The 24,376-nt window shown below is 42.3% G+C and overlaps 1 protein-coding gene across 1 annotated transcript in view; it reads right to left on the reverse strand.

Moving 5' to 3' along the window:
• Nucleotides 1–24,376, reverse strand: part of LOC149464558 (integrin alpha-IIb-like) — a 55,241-nt gene that overhangs the window by 23,735 nt on the left and 7,130 nt on the right. Inside the window, exons 5-16 of the mRNA XM_089674557.1 lie at nucleotides 22,031–22,080; nucleotides 19,188–19,233; nucleotides 17,203–17,319; nucleotides 14,479–14,523; nucleotides 13,046–13,086; nucleotides 9,373–9,423; nucleotides 6,334–6,386; nucleotides 5,517–5,725; nucleotides 3,619–3,801; nucleotides 3,431–3,476; nucleotides 1,769–1,873; nucleotides 312–367 (exon numbers count right to left, since the gene is read on the reverse strand). Of these exons, the coding sequence (XP_089530683.1) occupies nucleotides 312–367; nucleotides 1,769–1,873; nucleotides 3,431–3,476; nucleotides 3,619–3,801; nucleotides 5,517–5,725; nucleotides 6,334–6,386; nucleotides 9,373–9,423; nucleotides 13,046–13,086; nucleotides 14,479–14,523; nucleotides 17,203–17,319; nucleotides 19,188–19,233; nucleotides 22,031–22,080 (1,002 nt within the window). The remainder of the gene's footprint in view (nucleotides 1–311; nucleotides 368–1,768; nucleotides 1,874–3,430; nucleotides 3,477–3,618; nucleotides 3,802–5,516; nucleotides 5,726–6,333; nucleotides 6,387–9,372; nucleotides 9,424–13,045; nucleotides 13,087–14,478; nucleotides 14,524–17,202; nucleotides 17,320–19,187; nucleotides 19,234–22,030; nucleotides 22,081–24,376) is intronic.

Below are 24,376 nucleotides of genomic sequence, written 5' to 3' on the forward strand. Positions count from 1 at the left end.
GTGACCCCATAAGACACAGGTGAACGAAAAAGAGGAGGTAAGGGACTGCTCTATGCAATATCTTTGCACAGAGCAGGTAAGTATAACATCTTTTTTATTTTAATTTAAAAAAATAGCCTTTCATATCACTTTAAGGCAGGCCCTCATGCTATATAGCTTTGCTACATCTAAATATATTGTACAATCAGGTTGTAAAGTATATAGGCAGCTTTACACATAATAAGCCAGCAAGGGGATGATTTACCTGCTACACCAACTCACAGTATGTGAATATAAATACAGTAGAAGATGGGTAAGGAAAATATTCTCACTCAATGTCTTGGGTAGACTTTTCCCCGAGGTCCGGACACAGACACTCACAGTGAAACTAGAGAAATCGCAGACATCTCAATCATTTTAATGAACACACAGAAATGTTATTATCTACAATTGTTACTAATGTAGTAGTGATCCCTGGTCTGGGAAGTAACTGGCCCTCCCACTTTACTTATAGATTCAACCAGGGGCGGACTGACCATTTGGAAACTCGGGCACTGCCTGAGGGCCCGGGGTCAGTAGGGGGCCCCATGAAATGCCCCTAGTTCCTTTTTCATAGGCTTTTTTGAGTTTGGGCAAGGACACAGGGGCCCCATGATCCCCTATTGCCCAGGGGCCCCATGAGTTGTCAGTCCGCCCCTGGATTCAACCCATGCCTCTTGAACCCCATAGTAAGGAAAGGTGAAGGTGCTAGTTCCTGCAGGGTTCAGGCTTTCATGTTATTACTTTTCTTGCATCCCAAAGTATAGTGGTGGGCAAACAACTTGAGCCCAGTATAGCATAGATGATGGCCATTCAGGCCTACCCCTCCCTGCTTCTTAAGGGCTTTCATGGATGCTATGGAACTGAGACATATCACATCTGTAATGCCATATATCACAGAACTCATTCAACACAATCAAGGCCTTGTTATAGATTTAGAATCTGTAATGATGCCATAACAGGTTACATGGGGGAGATTTTGAAAGCAGCAAGCAGGGACAGCTTTACAGATGCTGATAGCAATAACAAAACTACCATGTGTATATTTCATTTCATAACCTCCTACAGCTTCATTTATTTAATATGGTAAAAACTACCACTTTAAAGATGAAAGATCCCCTATATCTAATAGTTACATAGCCACAGACATTTAGAATTTCCAAAAACATCCAATCTTTTTAAATTCCACATTTACTGTATATATCATGTCCTCTCTTGTAACCAGGGGTGGACTGACAACTCATGGGGCCCCTGGGCGATAGGGGATCATGGGGCCCCTATGTCCTTGCCCAAACTCAAAAAAGCCTATGAAAAAAGTACCAGGGGCATCTCATGGGGCCCCCTACTGACCCCGGGCCCTCGGGCAGTGCCCGAGTTTCCAAATGGTCAGTCCGCCCCTGCTTGTAACCATCATTTTCTCCAGAAGATGATTCAGATATTCCCAACGTGTGGGTATATGACTTACAATAATGTATTCTAACATACTCATTAAATGAGGTGAGTCCTCTCTGCCGGAGAGCATGTGACTGACTTATTGTTTGAAAGTGAGGTTATAGTGATCACAGTCTCAGCAAGAACCAGGTCCTGCTTTGTTATATACACAGCATTAGCAAATCTGGGTTTCCAAATACATGATCTTGCCACCTTTTCTGAACTGGTGGATCACAATTTTATTTTATTTATATATTTTTCTAATCCAACTAGTAAAACATTTTTTAGAAAAATTAAGTTGCTATAACAGCTGCCTCACCAGCTGACATCACCAATACCAGGCTGTTTACACTTCTTCTGGTCTGGGTTCAAGGAATCTGGAGTGAATACCAAGGAAGTATGGAGAAGAACTACTGGCTGGGCCCTGGAATAAAGAATACAAAAAATTAGGACAAAAGCTAGAGAGTATAGTACCAAAATCATACCTTTCTATAAAGTTATCTTTAAAACTATATATATATATATATATATAATATACTGTATACATAGAATATCGTATACTGTATGTGTATATAACTGATTACATCAGGTTTGAGTACTCTAAATGTATAAGCCTCATGACTTATAGAGGGGACCAACATATGCCTCTGTCCAAGGAGCAGGATGAAGACAGGCTTTGACACGGATATGCAGCAAAATAGCAGCAGGTAATCTGGACTGATGAGTCCTAATTGAAATGTTTGTCTACCAGAAGGCAGTTTTCCAAAGGCCTGTACGTTCAGTGCCAGATTTATAAGGGGGCAAAAGGGGCAGCTACCCTGGGCCGCCTGACAGAAGGGCCCCCTATAAAAAAATAATATAAAATAATTATATAAAATAATAAAAAATGAATTATAATAAAATATATAATAATACAAACACAAATACTGTGTATGAGGACCCCCCGAATCTAAAGTGCCCTGGTCCCCCCAAAGTCTAAATCTTGCCCTGTGTAAGGTAGGACAAGGATGGGTGTGTGCAGGCAACATGAAGCACAGCGGAAGTTTTTTGCAGGTTTAAGGTTGCATTTCTACACATGGAGTTGGGGATTTGGCTAGCATTAATGGTCTCCTCAATGCTGAAATGAACCAGCAGATATTTATTCATCATATACTACTATAAGGGAGGTGTCTGAACAGTCCCAAATTTATTCTGCAGCAGGACAATGACTCAGAACATACAGCCAAAAGCATTGAGAACTATCTTTAGTGAAAAGAGGAGCAAGAAGCCGTGAAAGAGATGGTACTGTCCCCACACATCCCTATTCTCAATACCATTGAGTCTCCCTGAGATTACATAAAGAGACTGAAGCAACAGAGACAGGCTATGTCCAAAAACAGTAGATGTAGCCTGTCTCTGTTGCTGTCAAATACCTTAAAGAACGGTGTGCAACTCTAAATAGTAGAACTGATGACGTTGTAAAGGCAAAAGGAAGACACATCAAATATTATTTTGAATTAGGTTGTCCTGTTTTGCAGGTTAATCGATTAAAAATATATACAGTGTGTATATGTATATATATATATATTTGCATATTTTTTAAAGCATCCTCGCATTTACAACATTTTCACAAGTACATTTGCACAGCACTATATAGGATCTTTAAAAAAGGCTGCTCCCCCCCCCCCCCCCCCCATATCTGACTATAAATTTTAAATAAAAGTAAAATAAAAAAAATATATGGCTACCTCAATGTACACATATAATCGAAAATTATGCATACAAACAAGGCTTTAAAGAAATAAACTTGCATTGGTGAAATTATTTCCATCTCTGTGATCTCATGATTATCTATAGCTAGGAAAAGATATATTCACCTTGAAAAATGGAAAGGGAGTGTGTGCCACTTCCAGGTATGCAAAAAATCCCTAAATGGTTCATAATACATCCTATGAAAATCCTATGTAATATTTTACAAGGAGATCCATGTAAAGTCTCATACCTGAAGATATAGACTTTGTCTGCTTCAAAAGCTCCGACTAGCAGATCTGCAAGGCAAAGAGTTCAGCTTTTAGCGGTGATGGAGAAAGGGGAAGCACAGCACTTGGATGCATCACACTGAATGGTAAAAAGGCTGGTAGGCTCTCTAAAATTCCATTTGGAGTTTTGTAATTGTTTTTTGTTCATTACCTGGATATCCATTCTGATCAATGTCTTCCCCTCCTCTCAATGAAAAGCCAAATCTGGATGGTGCCGCGTGGGGACTCTCTAAGATCTGTGATGGATGTGTAGACAGCCCAGACTTCTCACCCTTGTAAATGTAAACACAGCCAGCTCCAGACTGACCTCCAAAAGGAGAACCTACAGCCACATCTAAAGAAAGATTGCAGAGGACAGACCCAAATGTAATAGTTCAGGTTTCAGGAAATGACAATGACATACTTAACCACCTGAGTATTCTAAGATTGGATTTGCCATAACAGAAGTTACGTTTCCAGATATGGATTTATCATAGACTAGTATACAGCAAAAGCATTTTGGGGTTCAGAAAACACCTGCTTTATCAAAGCTACAAAAGATACAAGAAAAAATTATATATACATACACTATATTGCCTAAAGTGTTGGGACACCTGCCTTTACAAGCACATGAACTTTAATGGTATCCCAGTCTTAATCTGTAGGGTTAAATATTGAGTTGGCCTTGGGCGGACTGACAACTCATGGGGCCCCCGGGCAATAGGGGATCATGGGGCCCCTGTGTCCTTGCCCAAACTCAAAAAAGCCTATGAAAAAGGTACCAGGGGCATCTCATGGGGCCCCCTACTGACCCCGGGCCCTCGGGGCAGTGCCAGAGTTTCCAAATGGTCAGTCTGCCCCTGGCTGTCCCACCCTTTGCAGCTGTAACAGCTTCAACTCTTCTGGGAAGGCTGTCTACAAGGTTTAGGAGGGTGTCTATGGGAAGGTTTGACCATTCTTCTAGAAGAGCATTTGTGAGGTCAGGCACTGATGTCGGACGAGAAGGCCTGGCTCACAGTCTGTGCTCTATATTAATTTCGAAGATCGGGTTGGGGTCAGGCCAGTCAAGTTCCTCCACCCCAAACTGGCTCATCCATGTCTTTATGGACTTTGCTTTGTGCACTGTTGCGCAGTCATGTTGGAACAGGAAGGGGCCATCCCCAAACTCTTCCCACAAAGTTGGGAGCATGAAATTGTCCAAAATCTTGGTATGCTGATGCCTTAAGAGTTCCTTTCACTGGAACTAGGGGGCCAAGCTCAACCCCTGATAAACATCCCCACCCACAGAGATTTTTTTCTACTTTTTATATAAATAGGCTTTTTATAATTTTTATATAAATTTGAAACGATTATAAAATTATGTCTCAATGTTTTGCATCTATAATGTAGAAGTTTTAGATGTATTTTGTTCCATTGTTGTATCTTTTGTAGCCCTGATGCAGGGGGCATTTTCTGAGTTTTTAATAATTCAATATCTACACATTTAACGTCCAGGGTGGTGCTTCAGTCTTAGATTGACTCAAATTACACACTAAAGAAAAAGTAAAAATTCCTTGGTCGTAAAGAAGCTACCAGCCCAGAATCCAGATACTTTGTGCAACTACCACTTTATCTTCTTTAGCAATAGGATAACCCTAGGCTCCCTGCACTATTCCTCCTTTTCGTCCAAACTGAACTGTCAGCTTCTTATATCACTAGGCAGCTATGGAATGGAGATTTCAAACTCAAACAACCCACTGTAGCCATCACAAGGGGCTTCACTCTGCTTCTGTATATTCATTTGACTATAAACTATTATGGAGAATGAAGCAGAGATAATCTCTGATTTAGATATAAGAAAACCAAGGACAGTCAATTAAACACTAACTTTCTAGTTTTTTTTAACTTCTTCTTGATCAGCTAAAGGTTAGGGGTTAGGATACAAGATTTTGATCTTTATCTAAAGATTTATATTTTCTTATGGTTGGATTTAATGGGTGTGTCTGTTTCTGGCCTAGCTTTATAATTATTTTTGGAAGAAAGTGTGTTATTTTTTTCTGAGATTACACACAAATAAGTGTTGGCTGATACCATTGTACCCATCTTGATCCAAGTCTCCTAGAGGAGCAATAGATGCACCAAAATGTCCATACACATGATTCCCCCTGAGGATCTGAGGGTTCCTGTCCAGGGCCCTGGGTCTCTTCTGCAGATATACGTAGACTTGCCCAACTTCCAGAAGCTTTCCACCTGCCCGGCGCTCCATGAAAAGGGGAGCTCCCACCAGCAGATCATCAATACTGCAAGTAAACATATAGAATGGTTGTCAACAAGAGCGAAGAGCTTTTGTAGAACAGCTATCATCCTGATTGGACAGATATATCAACATATTCTTACTCCGCTACCATTCAAGTTCAAACTCTTACTCACCTACTATTCAAATAACATTACACCTGCCTGTTGGCTGAAAACAACACCAATTCCAAATGAAAACAATTATTGATATATCAAAGCCAAGACCTTGGCTCGACATCCATTTGAATGTCATACTCTAATTAATCCTCAACCAATGGTTCATTACCCAGATGTAATCAGCAATTGCCTTTGAGTTTGCTCATGGCACCCTGTTAGAAGGTGCTCAGTATTGGCATGACTAAATCCCTATTCTCACAAATGTGAAATTAAGTAGGACTGTCTAACTAAGTAATTATATAATCCAATAAAACAATTCAAAACACATTATCGTCTCACAAATACTCATAGCCTGTTTTTATATATATGATATATTATAGAACAGAAAGGTTTGCTTGATTCTGAATCTGTGGTAAATCAGATTATAACACTAGATGGCTCTACATCCATGTGAAATTATATTCTGCAACAAATGAGTTCTTGTTTCAAGACATACCTATCTCCATTGATGTCTGTAACTGCTACTGAATGGCCAAAATAGGAGGCAGTCTGCAGAAAACACAACATAAAGACTTGACACCGTATCATTTGTTGGATGTGCCATTAAAAGAGGTAGTTCCACTCAAATAAAGAGAACATGTTATTTTTAGGCAGTTTTAATGTCTTATGTAACCTTCCTTTTAATCAAATCACTGCAGCCACTAGGTAGGCTAGCTGTCCACTTATACACTATGGCCCAGGAGTTGTGGTGTATCATAAAATCCACTACTTATCTGTAAAATCCCTCCTACTTTTTATCGTTTTTGGCTTTGTTAGTGCCGCATGTCTCTCTGAATGGTAAAGGCGTTTTTCATTTTCTATTCCTGAAATTAATTCTCTAGAGCAGGCATCACTAAATGGCGGACCACGGTTTGCAAATGGACCAAATGACAATCCTATATGGACCGTGGCTCCGACCCTTAGCAGCCTGGATGTCCTCTGCAGCTGATATCTTCCTACCCCCCTCACCCCCCCCCCCCCCCCCACAGCCGGGTTGCCGCTGCTGCCACAGCATTCATCTTTATAGAAGGCAGAAGGCAGAAGGCAAAGCATGTCCAGTCAATGGGCGGAAAGGAAGGGTGGCTGTGAAGGGAACTGTGGTGCAACGGAGTGGGGCTGTGAAGTGGACTGGGGAGCAAGGAAGGGGGGTTGTGAGGACTGAAGTGCAAGGAAGGGGGGGGTGTGAAGGTGGCTGAGATGTAAGTAAGGGGGGGGGGCTGTAAAAGGGACTGGGGTGCAAGAAAGGGGGGCTGTGAAAGGGACTTGGATGCAAGTAAGGGCGGGCTATGAAGGGGACTGAGATGCAAGTAAGGTCGTAAAGAGGACTGGGGTGCAAGGAAGGGGGGGCTGTGAAGGGGACGGAAATGTAAGTAAGGGGGGGGGCTGTAAAGGGGACTAGGGTGCAAAAAAGGGTGGCTGTGAAGGGGACTGGGATACAAGGATGGGGGGGCTGTGAAGGGGACTGGGATTTAGGTAAGGGGGCTGTGATGTAAAGGGGTGACAGAGGACACTGATGTGAAAGGGAGGGGGACTGTGATGTGAGGTGGGGGCTGAGGACAATGATGTAAAGGTGGGAGGGTTGTGATGTGAAGGGGAGACAAAGGACAATTAAGTAAAGGAGGCACTGTGATGTAATATGGGGGGATTTGAATGCAAAGGGGGGCTGTGATGAAAAGCAGGCACTGTAATGTAAAGAAAGGGCTGTATTGTAAAGGGAGGTGCTGTGATGTAAAGAGGGGGTTCAGCAATTTTAATGGTAGTACTGTGGTATAAAGGGGGGCACTATGATGCGAAGAGGGCTGTGATGTAAAGGGGAAATTGTAATAGAAGGGGGTGGGGCTGTGATATGAAGAACCCAAGTCATAGCACAAGCATGAGACTCAGACCTCTGCCGCATGAAAGTTTCAATGACCAGACCTCCATGAATTTGAATTCAATATCACTGCTCTAGAGGGTCTCAACAATGTTGGACCTTTCTATGCTATCCAAATCTAGTCATGCCCCAGCCTCATAAGATGGTTTTAAGAGGTTCAGCTTTGGATTACGCTTTTTTGCAACCCAACACCAGCAGCAAATCTCTTAGTGTATTAGTTTTTAGATGGTGGATGAGAAGCTCTGTCAGGTTATATGCTCATTTGTGACCCCATAGGTACAATTCTCTTCCCTTGGCCTTAGAGTATGAAGGGGTCAGTAAAGAGGCAAAAAGAGCAGAATGGGTGGACTACACAGCAACCAAGTAAAGACCAACAGAAAACAAAAAGTCCCCTTCTAAATAGCTATAACCCAATAAGTAAAAAAGAGTAAGAGAACTATTATTATATATTATATATAAATAGCAAAACATTTTATGAAAGAATGAGTCATTAACATTTCTTCCCACTTACCACTTAAAAATATTTAAAAAAGAACAACTGAAACCATTGCTCTAGCCAAAAGGCAAACCAGCCAACATAACCAATTTCATTATTACTTACCAATTTCTTACATAGTTACATAGTTAGGTAAAAGGCGCAAGTCTATTTTGTTGAGCCATAATAAAAAATGAATAAATACTGTATAAATAAATTGTAAAAGAGCACACACAGAACCCTATACCCACAGTTTATCCAGAGAAAGGCAAAAAATAATTCCAATAAAACATGGCACAACTTGCTCCAATAGGAAAAATAAATCTTTCCTGATCCTCTAAGGCACAGGTGTCAAACACAAGGCCCACGGGCCAAATCCGGCCCTCCAGGCCATTTCAAGTAGCCCTGCACCTCTCCTGCAGGTACCCCCTTGTCTCAGCAGAGAGGAGAAAAGAACTCCTCTGCCAAATCTTGCACCTCTCAGTGCAGCTGCAGCACCCCCCCATCTCTGCCTCCCCTGGTCTCAGCAGACTCTGGTAACTGACTCCACTCCTCCTTTGGTCCTCCTCCAGACTCTGCACTTTCTGCTTTCTAGCTCTGCCCCCAAAGGGGGTGCACGGTGATGTTAGAGAGGGTGTGGGATTCTTGACATCTGATGTGGGGGGGGGGGGGTGCTCTGGACATTTAGTCTTACAGATACAACCAGCCCTTTGAGGGCAACCATGATGCTGATACGGCCTGCCATGAAATGGAGTCTGACACCCAAAGGCAATCAGATATTCCCTGGATCATCGGTCTCTATTTTTAAGGTTTTTGTTGCCTTCCTGTGCATTTGTTTGCCTTCCTCTGGTATAGGGTTCTGTATATGGAGATTTTTAATTTGTTATTGTTTCATTTTTTTTGTCTTTTTAATTTGGTTTTAAATGTTAATAGCTCTAACATAGCGGTTCTCTCGTTACATATTGGTTCACCAGTACACCTCTTCTTTTCTTTCTTGATACATTAAAGGTCCACTTTTTCATGCCAATAAATCTGGCAATATTTTAAGTAATCTTTCTGCTTGAAGCAATTTTGTCTAAAGCAGCTGATGGTTTACAGATTAGATACATCTGTAATGGAACCACAAACCTACTTGTCGTTATGCTCACCTGTTCTCCTTTGATGGTAATTATTTTATTCCCGTTTGAATAAATTTCAACCTGTGATAGATAAGACATTGATTTTAGTCTACACACAGATTATTCAATAATTCATGCTGGCTGTAAAGAGGCTTGACATATACACTATATTGACAAAAGTATTGGGATGCCTGCTTACACGCACATGAACTTTAATGGCCTCCCAGTCTTAGTCCGTAGGGTTCAATATTGAGATGGCCCCGCCCTTTGCAGCTATAACAGCTTCTCTTCTAAGAAGGCTGTCCACAAGGTTTAGGAGGGTGTCTATGGGAAGGTTGGACCATTCTTACAGAAGCACATTTGTGAGGTCAGGTACTGATGTCAGACGAGAAGGCCTGGATCACAGTCTCCGCTCTGATTCATCCCAAAGGTTGAGGTCAGGACTCTGTGCAGGCCAGTAAAGTTCCTCCACCCCAAACTCGCTAATCCATGTCTTTATGGATCTTGCTTTGTGCACTGGTGTGACCATTCTTTCAGAAGCGCATTTGTGAGGTCAGGCACTGATGTCGGGGGAGGAGGCCTGGATTACAGTCTCCACTCTAATTCATCCCAAAGATGTTTTATCGGGTTGAGGTCAGGACTCTGTGCAGGCCAGTCAAGTTCCTCCACCCCAAACTCACCCATCCATGTCTTTATGGACCTTGGTTTGTGAACTGGAGCGCAGTCATGTTGGAACAGGAAAGGACCATCCCCAAACTGTTCCCACAAAGTTGGGAGCATGAAATTGTCCAAAATGTCTTGCTGACGCCTTAAGAGTTCCCTTCACTGGAACTAAGGGGCCAAGCCCAACCCCTGAAAGACAACCCCACACCATAATCCCCCTCCATCAAAGTTTACACTTGGTACAATGCAGTCAGGCAAGTACCATTCTCCAGGCAACTGCCAAACCCAGATACAACCATCGGATTGCCATACCGAGAGGCGTGATTTGTCACTCCAGAGAACACGTCTCCACTGCTCTAGCGTCCAGTGGCGGTGTGCTTTACACCACTGCATCCAACGATTTGCATTGCACTTTGTGATGTAAGGCTTGGATGTAGCTGCTCAGCCATGGAAACCCATTCCATGAAGCTCTCTACACACTGTTGTGTTAATCTGAAGGCCACACCAAGTTTGGAGGTCTTTAGCTATTGACTCTGCAGACATTTGGTGATTTCTGTGCACTGTGCGCTTCAGCATGCGCAGACCTCCCTGTCATTCTTTATGGCCTACCACTTGGTGGCTGAGTTGCTGTTGTTCCCAGTTGCTTCCGCTTTGTTATAATCCCACTAACAGCTGAGCGTGGAATATTTAGTAGCCAGGAAATGTCACGGATGGACTTATTGCACAGGTGACAACCTATCACAGGACCACGCTTGGAGTCACTGAGCTCCTGAGAGCGACCCATTCTTTCACAAATGTTTGTAGAAGCAGTCTTATGCACCTATGGCCATAAAGGTGATTGGAACACCTGAGACCAATGATTTGGAGGGCTGACCCAATACTTTTGGCAATATAGTGTACCCTACAGAATATGCATCTCTCAGCATGATTGAAAGTGATTTTATACTTTAAGCTGGGCGTATATCAATTCTCGCCAATAACTTCATATCAGTCAAAAGCTTAAGCCCCAACAAGTCATTTGAAAATGACTGGCAGTGCTGTCATAAATTCTGTACCTATAGAATTATATTGGATAAAATAATATATCTGCTTTATGATCAAATCAAAGAAAAAAGATTGTAATATACTGTAGATCAGTGGTCTCCAAACTTTCTAAACAAAGGGTCAGTTTACTGTCCTTCAAACTTTAGCAGAGCTGAACTGTGGCCAGTGTGAGTAAAAAAATGTCCTGCATCAGTGGGATTGAAGTATATGCAAACCCATGTAACCCATGTAAAACAATCAGGGGTGGACTGACCATCTGGAAACTCGGGCACTGCCCGAGGGCCCGGGGTCATATAGGGGGCCCCATGAGATGCCCCTAGTACCTTTTTCATAGGCTTTTTTGAGTTTGGGTAAGGACACAGGGGCCCCATGATCCCCTATTGCCCGGGGGCCCCATGAGTTGTCAGTCCGCCCCTGAAAACAATCCATTCCGTAATAGAAATGAAAGGCAAAACATTTGTGTATAGGTATAAAAAAAATGATAAACACTTGTTTCCCTTTTTAATAAGTGATCTCGTCCCCTCTGTTCTCAGCTGCAAAAGAGCTGGGGAAGGAGAAACCGCAGTACAATGAACTTCCCAGTCAATGGCTCTGATTGTGTGTGGTGGACCCGTGTCAGGACATGTCTGATCATTGGAGGAGAGCAGGCTGAGTTCCTAGCATAGCTAGAGAACTATGGTGCGTTTTATTAGTAAAGCAGAGGGACTGACAGGATCACCATTTTACACATAAGAAGCAAAGAGAACAGGATACTTTTTCATACAAGTACATAGTACAGCAGACACCTATCGCGAATATGAAATGTTGGGTTTACATACTCTTTAGCAATGCCCCATCTTTTGTTTTAGGAGAATGAATATTGCCTCATTGGTTATGTTAGTTCCTCATCGTTGGTGTCAGTGGGAGAAATAGTTCCTCATCGTTGGTGTCAGTGGGAGAAATAGTTCCTCATCGTTGGTGTCACTGGGAGAAATAGTTCCTCATCATTGGTGTCAGTGGGAGAAATAGTTCCTCATCGTTGGTGTCAGTGGGAGAAATAGTTCCTCATCGTTGGTGTCAGTGGGAGAAATAGTTCCTCATCGTTGGTGTCAGTGGGAGAAATAGTTCCTCATCACTGGTGTCAGTGGGAGAAATAGTTCCTCATCGTTGGTGTCAGTGGGAGAAATAGTTCCTCATCATTGGTGTCAGTGGGAGAAATAGTTCCTCATCGTTGGTGTCAGTGGGAGAAATAGTTCCTCATCGTTGGTGTCAGTGGGAGAAATAGTTCCTCATCGTTGGTGTCAGTGGGAGAAATAGTTCCTCATCACTGGTGTCAGTGGTCAGAATAAAGCCCTTTTGTTGGGGTCAGTGGGAGGAATATTGCCTCGTATCAGTAGGATGAATAGTAGGGCTGGATAAGGCAAGCAAAGGGCCACAACAGGCTCCCGGGCTGCAATTTGGAAACCACTGCTGTAGACTATAGCAATGAATCAAAAGTCCATAAAATGAAAACCTAATTGGCTTCTTTGCGTCATTTTGTTGAATGTCAATACTCTTTTTGTTTTACTAAGAACTATACCAGTAGCCATATTTTGATGAAACAATCATTTCAATATTTCGACTGAAAATATAAATTACGGTTTATTATTTCATTACCATGTTGATCAGTTTTATCCAAATTTCAAAGGAAAGAGATGTATTGGTAAATTCCAAATGCACTAACAGAAATTGTGTATCATGTGGTGCTATTGATTCATTGGGAAATTAGTACTTGTGTTTTTTTTTTTTTCCAATAAGCTATCTTAAATGCGGCTGGACTGGATACAAGTGAACTACAGATATCCAAATGAGTACAAAATCAGATTGAATGATTGATGATATGAAAAATGGTGGCATGCGTAGTCAACATAATTGTACGAAAACTGTCTATCTTCACACCTTTAAAAGTAGGTCAGTGCATTGCTGCACATCGAGATGTAAGACTTTCCAACGGATATGTTCCACATTTAGTACTTACCATTCCCTTGCTTAAGATGATTGGAGAGCCAAGAACAATTTCTGAAATAAAGCAAATAGTTACCTATGTTAAAGTGCAACTGTTGTTCTGCTGAAAATAATATGTTCTATAGGTAAGGAAGGTAGACAACACTGTTTTGGTTAAAGCTGAACTCAAGGCAAATGGCTAAATACAAAGATGAAACACATATAAGGGAACACTTTTACCTCCCAAAAATGTGCATTTCTTTTCATCCAGCCCCAAGATTTACACAGCTCTGCCATACAGCACAGTTATGTTTGATAGGGGAGAGCAACTGATCTTTCCCAGCTGCAGTTTCACTTTCACAAACAGATGTACCACCCTTGCCTGTGACTGGACAGTGAAAGAAGAAACAGAACACCAAAGAGCAAATCTCTGTAACTCTCCTCCTATCAGCATTCTCCTTCTGTTGCAGCATACCTAATTGGCTTCTTTTGTTGCCCTTCCCTCCCAAACTCAGCTGTACACTAATCTGCAAGACTATGATGTAGTTAAATACAGGTACCTACAATTTGTTCATTAAAAGAAAATACATTTAATGATGTAATAATGATTACAAAACTACATTAATTTGTGCCTTTTATATCTGCATAGAGTTCAGATTTAAAGTCTTGAAAATATTAACCTACTGGGAAGGGCGATGTAATTCCCTCCTCCCTTATGAAGTCTCTAACTCACATCAGTGAATCCACATGTAGGCAAGTGTGGTTTTTCTCCATTGCAGGTGGTGCTCAAATCTCAGCCGGTAGAGGAAGTTCAAGAGAAACGTTTCTCTCTGTTTCAATGCAGAAGCGTTTTGGTTGGCTACGATGTGACCCTTGGTGGCCATCTTGGGTCTGCAGAGTCTATTTAAGTCCCTGTACTTGGGTTTTGAATCACTTGTGGTGTGTGGCTAGTGTAGGGAGAGAGACCCCACTTGCTGAGGAAAGTAACTAGTGGTAGGTAAAGGTTTCTGATGAGGAGGGAAAGATTAGGGACTCGCTATCCTGGAAAGAAGTTTCCCTTCCCTGCCATGCTTCACCCTATGAAACAGACGCTGTCGGCACCTACTCTCCTCTACATCTGAATACATTGAACTTGAGTTATTCCCCTAGCAGTGCTCTCCTGGGTGTTTGTAACCTTGGCATTTTGTTTAATACAAGTTCCAAGTTTTACTGCAACCGGACTCTGTATTTACTGCCCGCACCACACTGCATCTCCCCACACACACACAGGCATACCACACGGGTACTGCCAAGGCAACTCTAGGCTGTGGGAGAGCTATGGACAGGTAATAAGCACTGCTCAACCTACTCCATCAAAACTGAAATTTCTATTTCTATGTGGTGTAGTGCATGGTAACAATACCCTAGTGTAGAAAATGAACTTGTATCACAAAACTCGCTACTCATTACCAATCTCCTTCATCCTACCTGGAGAGTCATCCCCTGTAAATTCACCATACGCAACTGCAAAACCTAAAGAAGTAAGATAATCCAAATTAAAATCTTTAATCACATGATTGGCATTTAAATGTATGTACAGCCATTTTGTTTTCAGTTTTTTTGAGCAGGGAAGTTTTGAAGTCCCTGTCAGTTTACTTTCTGCTTAGTTCATTTCACTTCCTGTCTCAGGGATGCAACAGGAAGTGAGAGGAAATTTGCTTTAAGGCAGCTGTCACTGAAACAGGTGGCCCCATTGGAAGAACTGATCTCATTTCTTGTCTGTAAAACATTGTTTTCCTCATCACTTTCTTGTCTTGGTGATAAATGGTCAACAAAAGAGGGTGAATCTCACCAGCAGGCACACAGATGACAATACAAACTTGTCAATATATACAGTATATAAAAAGCCCTGTGTATAAAGGTGAACAATGCATGCCTCCATATTAGATTGTATTCCATGTATCTCACTGAGTCTTCCAAGGCTGTCTCCATGGTGGATTTACCAGACTGAATTGTGCAGTATTAGACAGAAACAGAAACAGGGGCTCCTCTAAGAGTAACCAGAGTAGTATAATTTAGATTTATATAGATTAACGGTTTATGTTCTATAAGGGTTTCATTCGGTAACCATTTCTGATTTGAGTGCCATTATGTTTGATCCTACAGTGCATTCATACTCTGGGCAGACCGCTAAGTACCATAACAATGAGGGTGTCATGGCAGCATCACTTCTTTCATTCAGGTAGCTAGAGATCAGAGTGCTCATCAGCTCTCAGTGCCCCTTCTCCATATAGCGCCTCTGCCCCCCAGGACATGTGCCCTTTTCTGCCCACCCCTTGTCCCAGCCCAGGCAGCACCTCCCTGACAACCCAGAGGTATGGTGGTGGTGGCACCTCCAGAGGCAGGGGGTGGACCAACATTTCACCGCAGGGCTGAGTCCATGGCTAAGATGGGGAACCAGAAAATACAATGGGCACCAGTCACTTTAGCCTTTTTAAAGATTTATTGCAGAACAATCAAGAAGGTGAGGGTTAAGGCAGAGCACCACTACTATAGAAGATCACTTACAGACTCTTCAGATCCATGTCCAGGTTCAAAGTGCCAGAACCTCTATGCCAACTATAAATAGCATCCTAATTGGTGCACAGAATTCTCACTCTGTTTCTTAGGCTCAGTGTTTCTTCCAAGCAAGTCAATAGGCCCTGAAAGAAACCAGCCCTTTTCCTGACTTTCTCCAGCAAGGCTCCTCTCCTGGGTCTCCTCTTTGGCACAGCTTCTTCCATCACCAGGCAGGACAGCTACGGGACCACTTCAGGCCTCAGCCCATATTCAGCACATGTTAGGTCCCACATTGGCTATGGGGCCTAATAGCAGAACCCAGTCTGGCACCACCTCCCCAGGCCTCAGCCTGAGGGTAGAGAGAGATCACCAGGATTTTCCAAAGTATTTATATCCTCCCCCAGCATGCACCAATGCCTTAACCCTCCTACTGGGTTAGCTGAAGGAAATATGAATATTCATAACTCCGTCTTGGTATAAAATCTCATACTATTGCCAGAGGTACCATTGACACCTACTGGCAGCAATGAGAAATCACAACCCACCTTGAGCTTAGGGAAAGACCAAGTGAAAACTACGCAGTCAGTCTGAGCTAACTATCACCCAGTTGTTAAAAGCTAAATTTAGCCAACAGCCCCTGTTTAAGACAGCGTGGCTACATATATATATATATATTTGAAAGTTGATGAGTCTTGATGTACTGACTGCCTTATCTAATTTCTTGAGTCCCTAAAATGCTAGGAGAGAACAAATACACCCCCCAAATGGCAACTTTTTGGAAAGTAGACAGTCCAGGATATTTTGTAAGAGGCATGGTGAACTTTTTGAAGTTGTAATTTTTTTGTCATAATTTATTGTAAAATTAAGAAATTATTATTTTTTTTTTCACACAGTTGTCATTTTAATAAGTTATTTCTCACACAGCATAGACATACTGACAATTACACCCCACAGTCTGCTGTCTCCTGAGTATGGAGATACCACAAGTGTGATACTTTTTCACAGCCTAGATGCATAGCGGGGCCAAAAATCCAAGGAGCACCTTTCTAGGGGCATAAATTATGCATCTAATTTCCAGACTACCTACCATATCTCTTGTGTCCTTGAAGTGGCCCCATGATACTCTGGCTGTATAAGCAATGATTTCTGACAGTGTTCATCTGCATTCATGCAGCCATTGAGAACTACTATGATAACTGTGATTGGCCACAGCTATCACATGGTATAGGGCCACTGTGCCTGACCCTGCACCATGTGATTGCTATGACCAGTCACAGGGATCACAGTAGTAAACAGTGGCATCACGAATGACAGACATTGATTACTGCTTCTTACTGTGAATGCTGTGTTTGGTCACAATGATCACATAGTACAGGGCCAGTCACAGCGACCCTTTACCCTGATCTGTGTTCCCCTGTCTGGTGGACACAGTGGTCACAGAACGCGCTGATGCATGCTCCTGTCTGGCCATATATGTAAACATTGGCCGGAAGTTAGGTGGTTAATTTATACCTACAGGATGGATCAGATCAATCAAACACTTGGTTAGTCTCATCAATACTGTAGCTTGGCTGAGATATATATCAGATATATTGCAAGAAATACTGAATAAAACTTTTTCTATACCCTATGAATGCAATCAAATTTTTATACCTTTATAGGCGTTAGACACACGAGAATTTTCCTCTGACATGTAGAGGTCAGGAAATTCCGTTATCATGGCTGCAGAATTTACCGGGATACTGGAAAGAGGGATTGTAACGTAGAGTCCTGGATGACAGAAAAAAAAATGAGGTACTTACACCAAAATAAAATGAAAGATGCTTATTGGTTGGGTAAACATCTAACCCACCAATAGTGGTTTCTACTAGAATATCACTATGACAAAGCTTGAATTATAGGGATGCAACCTGAGCATTGCTATAAAATCTTTATATTTTAGAATGTAAACCAAATATAGCCATTGCTGAAAAGGCAGATTTACGTGAAACAGCAAATCCAAAAATAATGTTGCCAACTGGTTCAATCAATGTTTATTCACTTTCTGGACTGGTGATAAAATCACACTACTTTACTTTTGCTCTTTGTTTTTCGCTGGAGGCCCAAAAAATGCAATAAGCCAAAGAGTGAACTTGCCTGGCAATATCCATCAAACACAAAAAACATACTTTTTGGATGAAGGATGATTGTAACCTTTTACTAGACATAAGACAGTCTTTTTTTTTTTTTCTTTTTAAGTCCGCAAACATGCAGATAGCGAAAAAACCGTAAGTGAATCACAAAAAAAGTGCAAGTGTAAAACACCACACGAAAAAGTGCACTTAGGGGTGTGCTTTGTCCTTCCCCCGAAGGGGATGGACCACTACCCTGATCCCCCGGGGCACGAAGCTCCTGACAGGGACAAAGTTCCCATTTAGTCTTCCTGGCCAAAAGGCCTGGTGGACCACCGTTCCTTGTGTCCAGCCGAAGCCAGACACCCAGTACTTGGTCAGGGGGCTCTCCCGAAGAGAAAACCCCCTAGGGACAGGGGAGGAAGGAACCAAAAGGCCACACATCCTCCCCCTAGACTTCAGGGCAGGCCCGAGGACCCACACCCTCCATCCTGTGAGAAAAACACACACATAAGTAAGAAAAAGTGACAAAACGTGGGAGGTGTAATAAATTAAATAAATAGAAAATAAAAAAGTGGTCGTGCCAAATAGTGCAGAGGCCTGTAGCAAAAATTGCCCTGGTCCTAGCCAAAAGGCCTGGTCCTAAGGGCGCTGTGCAGGAAAAGTGGTAAACACAGTGACCATGTGCCATTTTCACACTGTGGGGTCCCACACCCAGGTGCTACTAAGGGCACCCCTAGGCGACTACTCAGGGGGCACTGGTTTGCGGACTTTCTGCCTTCCCGACCCCTGGCCAGACCAGGTAGATCTGTCCAAATCAGAAGGTACTGGGTCCCTCTGACGTTCCAAAGGGGACTTACTCCCAGGCCCCAGCTACTACTCGTAGGCTCCCGGTTTCTGTTCCCCCCATAATAGCCATCAGGACCCCCATCATACCAGCAGGGGTACTATACAAACAGTCATCCCCGCAAAGCTAGAATGACCGTGGAGCACCCCTACTGGACACTGATAAGAACAGATACTACACTTGATCTTAGCCAAAACTAGACATAAGACAGTTATTGCACGAGACCTTCACAAACAAGGAGTAGTATGAAGCTTTTCCTGGTAAAGTAAGTCTAGCCTATGAGCCTGTTACCCTGATGCAATACAGTGAGTGAGTGTTGTTAACATACGACATTAAGTGTGTTAATGGCAGGATCTCAAAGTGAAAATAAAGAAAAAGGCTTGACAAGAGAAAACTAATACAGACTGTAAAGCTGCAATATAGTACATTTTTGGGTTTAGATGTAGTTTAAGTATATAAAAAAGCACTAGAGCCACAGTTCAAGGTTCTCATGGAACAGAGGCTTGCATATCTATACAACTATCAAGGGAAAAACATATCTTTTGGTTGCATTATTTATAATGGCTAACTGACTGACTTCTGCGTATTGGTCTTTTTATTCTGAATATATATCTGTGGGCACAAAAAGAAATACAGAGACTTAAAATGAGCTTTTTATAAAGCTACAGTGGAATATCTACCTTCAAAAGAATACCCGCCAGGTCCTCCAGCTAGCAAAACACCTTTCTGTAAAAAAAGGAAGAAAAAGAGAACTTTGTACAGTTGCATTATCAACAGTAGCTGAAAAATGCTTGAAGAAAATGATCTTTTATATGGTTGTACATACAGTAGAGGCTTGTGTAGATAGGTAAATGTAGCATGCTTTCAAAGGCATTCAGTTTCAAATGCCTCTAAAACCTGCTATGCAATGATCTTTTTTTTCAGCCTCTAGGCTGAAGGAAAAATTTAAAAAAAATGAACAGATTCCTCCATGCACACTATACAGGGCTGATGGACAAATCTCCTGCTGAGGCTATTGTACTTTGACAGATAACATCAAAATGCTGAAATAGCAGCGATATCTGATCAGATGCAGCTGCTGGCTTGCTGAAAATTTACCAGCAGACTCCTTTAACAAAGGTTGATCAAACTATAAACTTTTGTTGAACAGAGCAAGACCAGCAGAGTCACCACCTGAGTGAATTTGGGCCTGTTCCTCAGTACACAGATAAAATTTGCATGATGCATGACCAGCTAATATTTCATCTGGGATCCTTTATAGATGCACCTAAACCCTGTCCTAACCTTTATCAAGCTGCTTCTGCATTCCTAATGACATGGAATTGGGAGAAAAGTGATTCTGACACCAAAAAAACCCATGTACATAGGGTTTACAACTCCTATAGCCCCCCCCCCCCTGCCAGTGCCTTAAATGTGAAGGTACTAGAGAAACTGGTTGCTATGGGCATTACAATCTAATTCTTCCTGGAGATAAAATTATAAGTGGGGCCTCATGTTCTTTATGCAAAGCTTCTCATTGTCTCTACTGAAAAGGACAGCTTGGTTCTAATCCAAGATAAGAAAGCCATTCATGGTTCTAATCTGGTATAAGTGATGTAGTACAAAAGATCTAGATTAAAATAAATATTTAATACAATCAGGAAGGTAAAGAAAAAGCTCAGTATAGCAACACAGCAGAAGGGTCCTTAGATGAAGAAATACCATCGTAGATTTCGAAATGACACCCAATACAAGTAGTCAGTATTGCATCTTCTGCCATAGATCCAAACACTGGTGCCAAATGCAGATGTCCACCAGAGGTGGACCGTTGTAGCAGCCACCTGACCACCAGGAGTGGGTAGTACCCTCAGAGAAATGGTGGGCTGACATTACACTTCAGGGGTAGATCATGTAGGCATAGTGGGACATATAGACAGAAGGATACCAGTCACTTTTAGATGAAACAAAAAAGGGCCTTTAAGTCAAATGTGAACCACCTTCGTTTTAGCATCCTTCTGTGAACAAGATGATCAGCAACAATTTATCTCCAGGAGAGTCAACTAACCTCCATGGAATTCCATTGTGTTCCTATTCCTAATCTTCTGCAGGAGAATCAACCAGCCTCCATGGAACCAGCCTCCATGGGACTCCAACCTGTTCCTAAACTTCTGCAAGAGAATCAACCAGCCTCCATGGGACTCCAACCTGTTCCTAAACTTCTGCAAGAGAATCAACCAGCCTCCATGGAGCTCCATCTTGCCTCCAATGAAGATCAGCAGCACCAGGCCTGAGCTAAAGGCCTCATCACACCCCAGGCCCTATCAGGCGGGCAGGCCTAAAATAGTAGCTTCATCACATGCATTCTCCCTAGGCCAGAGCCTGGGGGAAGAAAGCTTGCATCAGCCAGACCCATGTATTTATACCCTCTCCCATAATGCACCACATGCAAAGGAAACTTCTAGTGGCGGGCTGGGAAAAGATATACATATTCATAACCCAGGCTTACTTTAAGATCTCACACTAATACCATAAGTGACAGTGCCACCTACTAACAGAAGGGAGAACTCAGAGCCAGGCTGAATGTAGGGCAAAGCTCTACAAACCTCAGACTACAAATTAGAATTGGCTGTCTACAGCCATACAGAACTAAATTTATAGACACTCCTATACAGTCCATCTATAACTCCTTGGCCATTGCTAAGCAATTCCGCATGATACTGAAAAGCCAAAGGGTAATGTTCATTCTCAGAGAACCAAATGGATCCAATCTACCTGGAAGTACTCTACAACAATGCAGTGCTCTACAGTCCTCTAAATCATCAAACATCATTGAAACCAACCAAAAAAATTACCATTTGGCACTGGGATAAGCTATCATTCAGAAAGTACTATTGTTATTAATTGTGTACTGCTATGAAATATGTTTGTGTGTCAGGGTCATCTCATATTCAGGAGAATGCACTAGGGAAGGACATGTAATTTGCCATCTGGTTCTAAAACCCATTTTCACCTTCAGTTTGTTTCCTCCCTGGAGCTTGCCCTTAAAAATATCCAACGTGCCTAATTCCAACCTAGTCTCTAAAAGCAATAGCATAAATATATTAAGAGGGTGAGCCTTACTGGTAAAAGGCATCATTCTTCCAACATTCACCAAAACCTTTATAGTGAAAAGAAACATGGTTGGTAATTTCTTCCCTGACCACTTCCCTTTGCATTGTGTTATGTTCTACAAGACCACAGGTACACTTTAAACTCATTCACCTGTACTATAGACATTGCAGGCTAAGAAGATACCTTATACTGCCTGTAGCATTCTTCAGTAGGATTACTGATAGATTTCGAGAATAAATGTCTTTTTACATTTAACACAATACATACTGTATTTAGTTAAGTATTAATGAAGAGAGAGCTGCATTAATTTGTGTTTTCATACCTGCCCGGGGGTTAACTTTGCATATATTCAAATATGCAAGAAAGAAGCAGGTATATAGTATACTATTCATTATTCTTTTTATTTTTTAATAACTAGAGGCTGTGGACTTACCTTGCTTATTTCTGTGCTGAATCCAATCTCACAGTAACGGTTATCTTGTGCTGCATAATAGGAGACACAAAGACATTTCCACATTTCAGTTCTTATATACAGGGCAGTAACACAGAACAGCCAGCCATCAGTAGGCCAAAATATAATTACGGGGGTGGGGGGGGGGGTGATGATTTAGTCTTCTTCTAGAGTTTTTGTGCTAACATAATTCGTTTTGTGTAAATAGTTTTGTCAAACTCTGTGAAAAACTTTAAGTAAAAAAAAACTCCTAGCGTCATTTAACCCGAGGAAAAACTGAGAGCAGAGCATCATGGATCCACCTTTTTAGAAGGCATTAACGTGCCATTCTGTGTCATGATGAAGAGAGCTCTGCAGAGAAAATACAAAGAGGTCCCCACTCCATATGTGATTGACCTGAAAAAAGTATTTTTAGAAAAAGCAATAATATAGTCGTGGTGGGTGTCCAGGGGGGAAGCCCGGAGCTGGGCTTTAAACATACAGTATTATGCGTGTGTATCAGGGGTGGACTAACAACTCATGGGGCCCCCAGGCAATAGGGGATCATGGGGCCCCTGTGTCCTTGCCCAAACTCAAAAAAGCCTATGAAAAAGGTACCAGGGGCATCTCATGGGGCCCCCTACTGACCCCGGTCTCTCGGGCAGTGCCCGAGTTTCCAAATGGTCAGTCTGCCCCTGGTGTGTATGATTTATAAATATACTCTATGTATTCATATACAGTATGTGATTAAGGCCAAATGAGTTTATTTCTATTGAACAGTCAATACTATTGACACTATACAAGCAGGGATGGTGCTTTTTTTGCGCCCTAGGCAAGACCAGCTACTTGCACATCCCCTCCAAATAAATAAATACATTTAAAAACAGTAAAAAATATTAAATCAACAAAACATGAAACTGCAATTTTTTTTTTAATTTGCAAAAATAAGCGCCATAAGATGCCACTAGCACCAAAATTAAAGACAAAATCAGTGTCACTGATGGACTGTATCTGTTGCTGGCAGGGGCAGGGTGACAGTTGCAGTGAGTGGAGGATTATAGATTCACACTTTCACAGATCCCAGGCTGGAATTCCCCAGGCAATGGGGGGAGGTAAAATGCTGTGACAGCAGACAACCCAGCCCACACACACACAGAGAACACCTGAGCTGAGCGATTCCACACAGTGACAGATCTGACACAACACACTGACACAGAGCAGCAGGTCCAGCAGGCACTAGAAGAGCAAGCAGTGGGATCATGATAATGTCATCACTGACATATTGCACATGCGATGGATTGCCGGCCGGCCAGACAGGTCACATTCACACAGAGACAAGACATCAGAGTCAGACATTACCTTCCTCCGCAGGGGCGGCTCCGCCTCCGCTGATGAATGGGAAGAGAAGAGCTGAAACTCCACAGTGATCTGCAGCCGCCAGCCAGCTTGCAGTAAAGGACTGTGTCTGAGAGGAACACTGGAAGGACCCGCAGCACAGCTACTACACTGGCCCCAGACACCCAGCATATTCCTCTCTCCTTTCTTTCTCCCCTCTGCTGCCCCTCTCATTAGCTGAAGGATCATTCATTACTTGGCAGCATCCAGCACAGAGAGATTGCCGGCTTGTGCTACTCCCAGGTGCCCCTAGGTGGCTGCCTAGTTTGCCTAGTGGAAGCTCTGTATGCAAGTATAGTCTTACAAAATATGAAATTCTACTTTAAAAAAATGACCTTACAAAAAGGTAACAATCAAAACTTTCTGAAATTGTACTACGTTTTAATGTTAAACCTGAATTCCAGGCACAAAATGTTTAAATATATTCCTCAACCGCCACAAAAGGACATACAGTACATCCAATGTGTGTGCATTAAATGCATTTTGTAAACCCAGCTATTATTTTGTAAAAGTAGAAATGATATCACTACTGTGCAGAACTGTGGGAGGGGCCCTGTAGGCTTCACCCACTACAGGCAGCCTGCAGAAAACTACAAGAGGGGGCATAGACAAGACCAGTCCCCCTGCACAAGGAGAGAGAGCAACGGTGACAGGTCTTTATTACAGGAGGCTTCTGCACACAGGTTTCACACTGGATTGCTGCACACATATGGAAGGAACATGCAAAGCACACCAAGAGTCACATTACAATGCACATGACTTTTGTAGTTAGACAATATTTGCCTATGCTGGAGTTCAGATTTATTTAAATACTATATATCTAAAGCCGAGCTACTGATAGATAATAAAGCCAGAACTTTTCAAAAAAACTTTTGGATTGAGTAGAGAAATATTTGACCCCGTGAGGCTTTTTTGCAGCCTGTGTCCAGTTGTGGGGATTCCACTTTCTGCTCA

This window comes from Staurois parvus, unplaced genomic scaffold (genome assembly GCF_062004578.1).
Source record: "Staurois parvus isolate SC_StPar_1 unplaced genomic scaffold, SC_StPar_1.0 ptg000151l, whole genome shotgun sequence".
In the NCBI taxonomy this organism is placed as follows: domain Eukaryota; kingdom Metazoa; phylum Chordata; class Amphibia; order Anura; family Ranidae; genus Staurois; species Staurois parvus.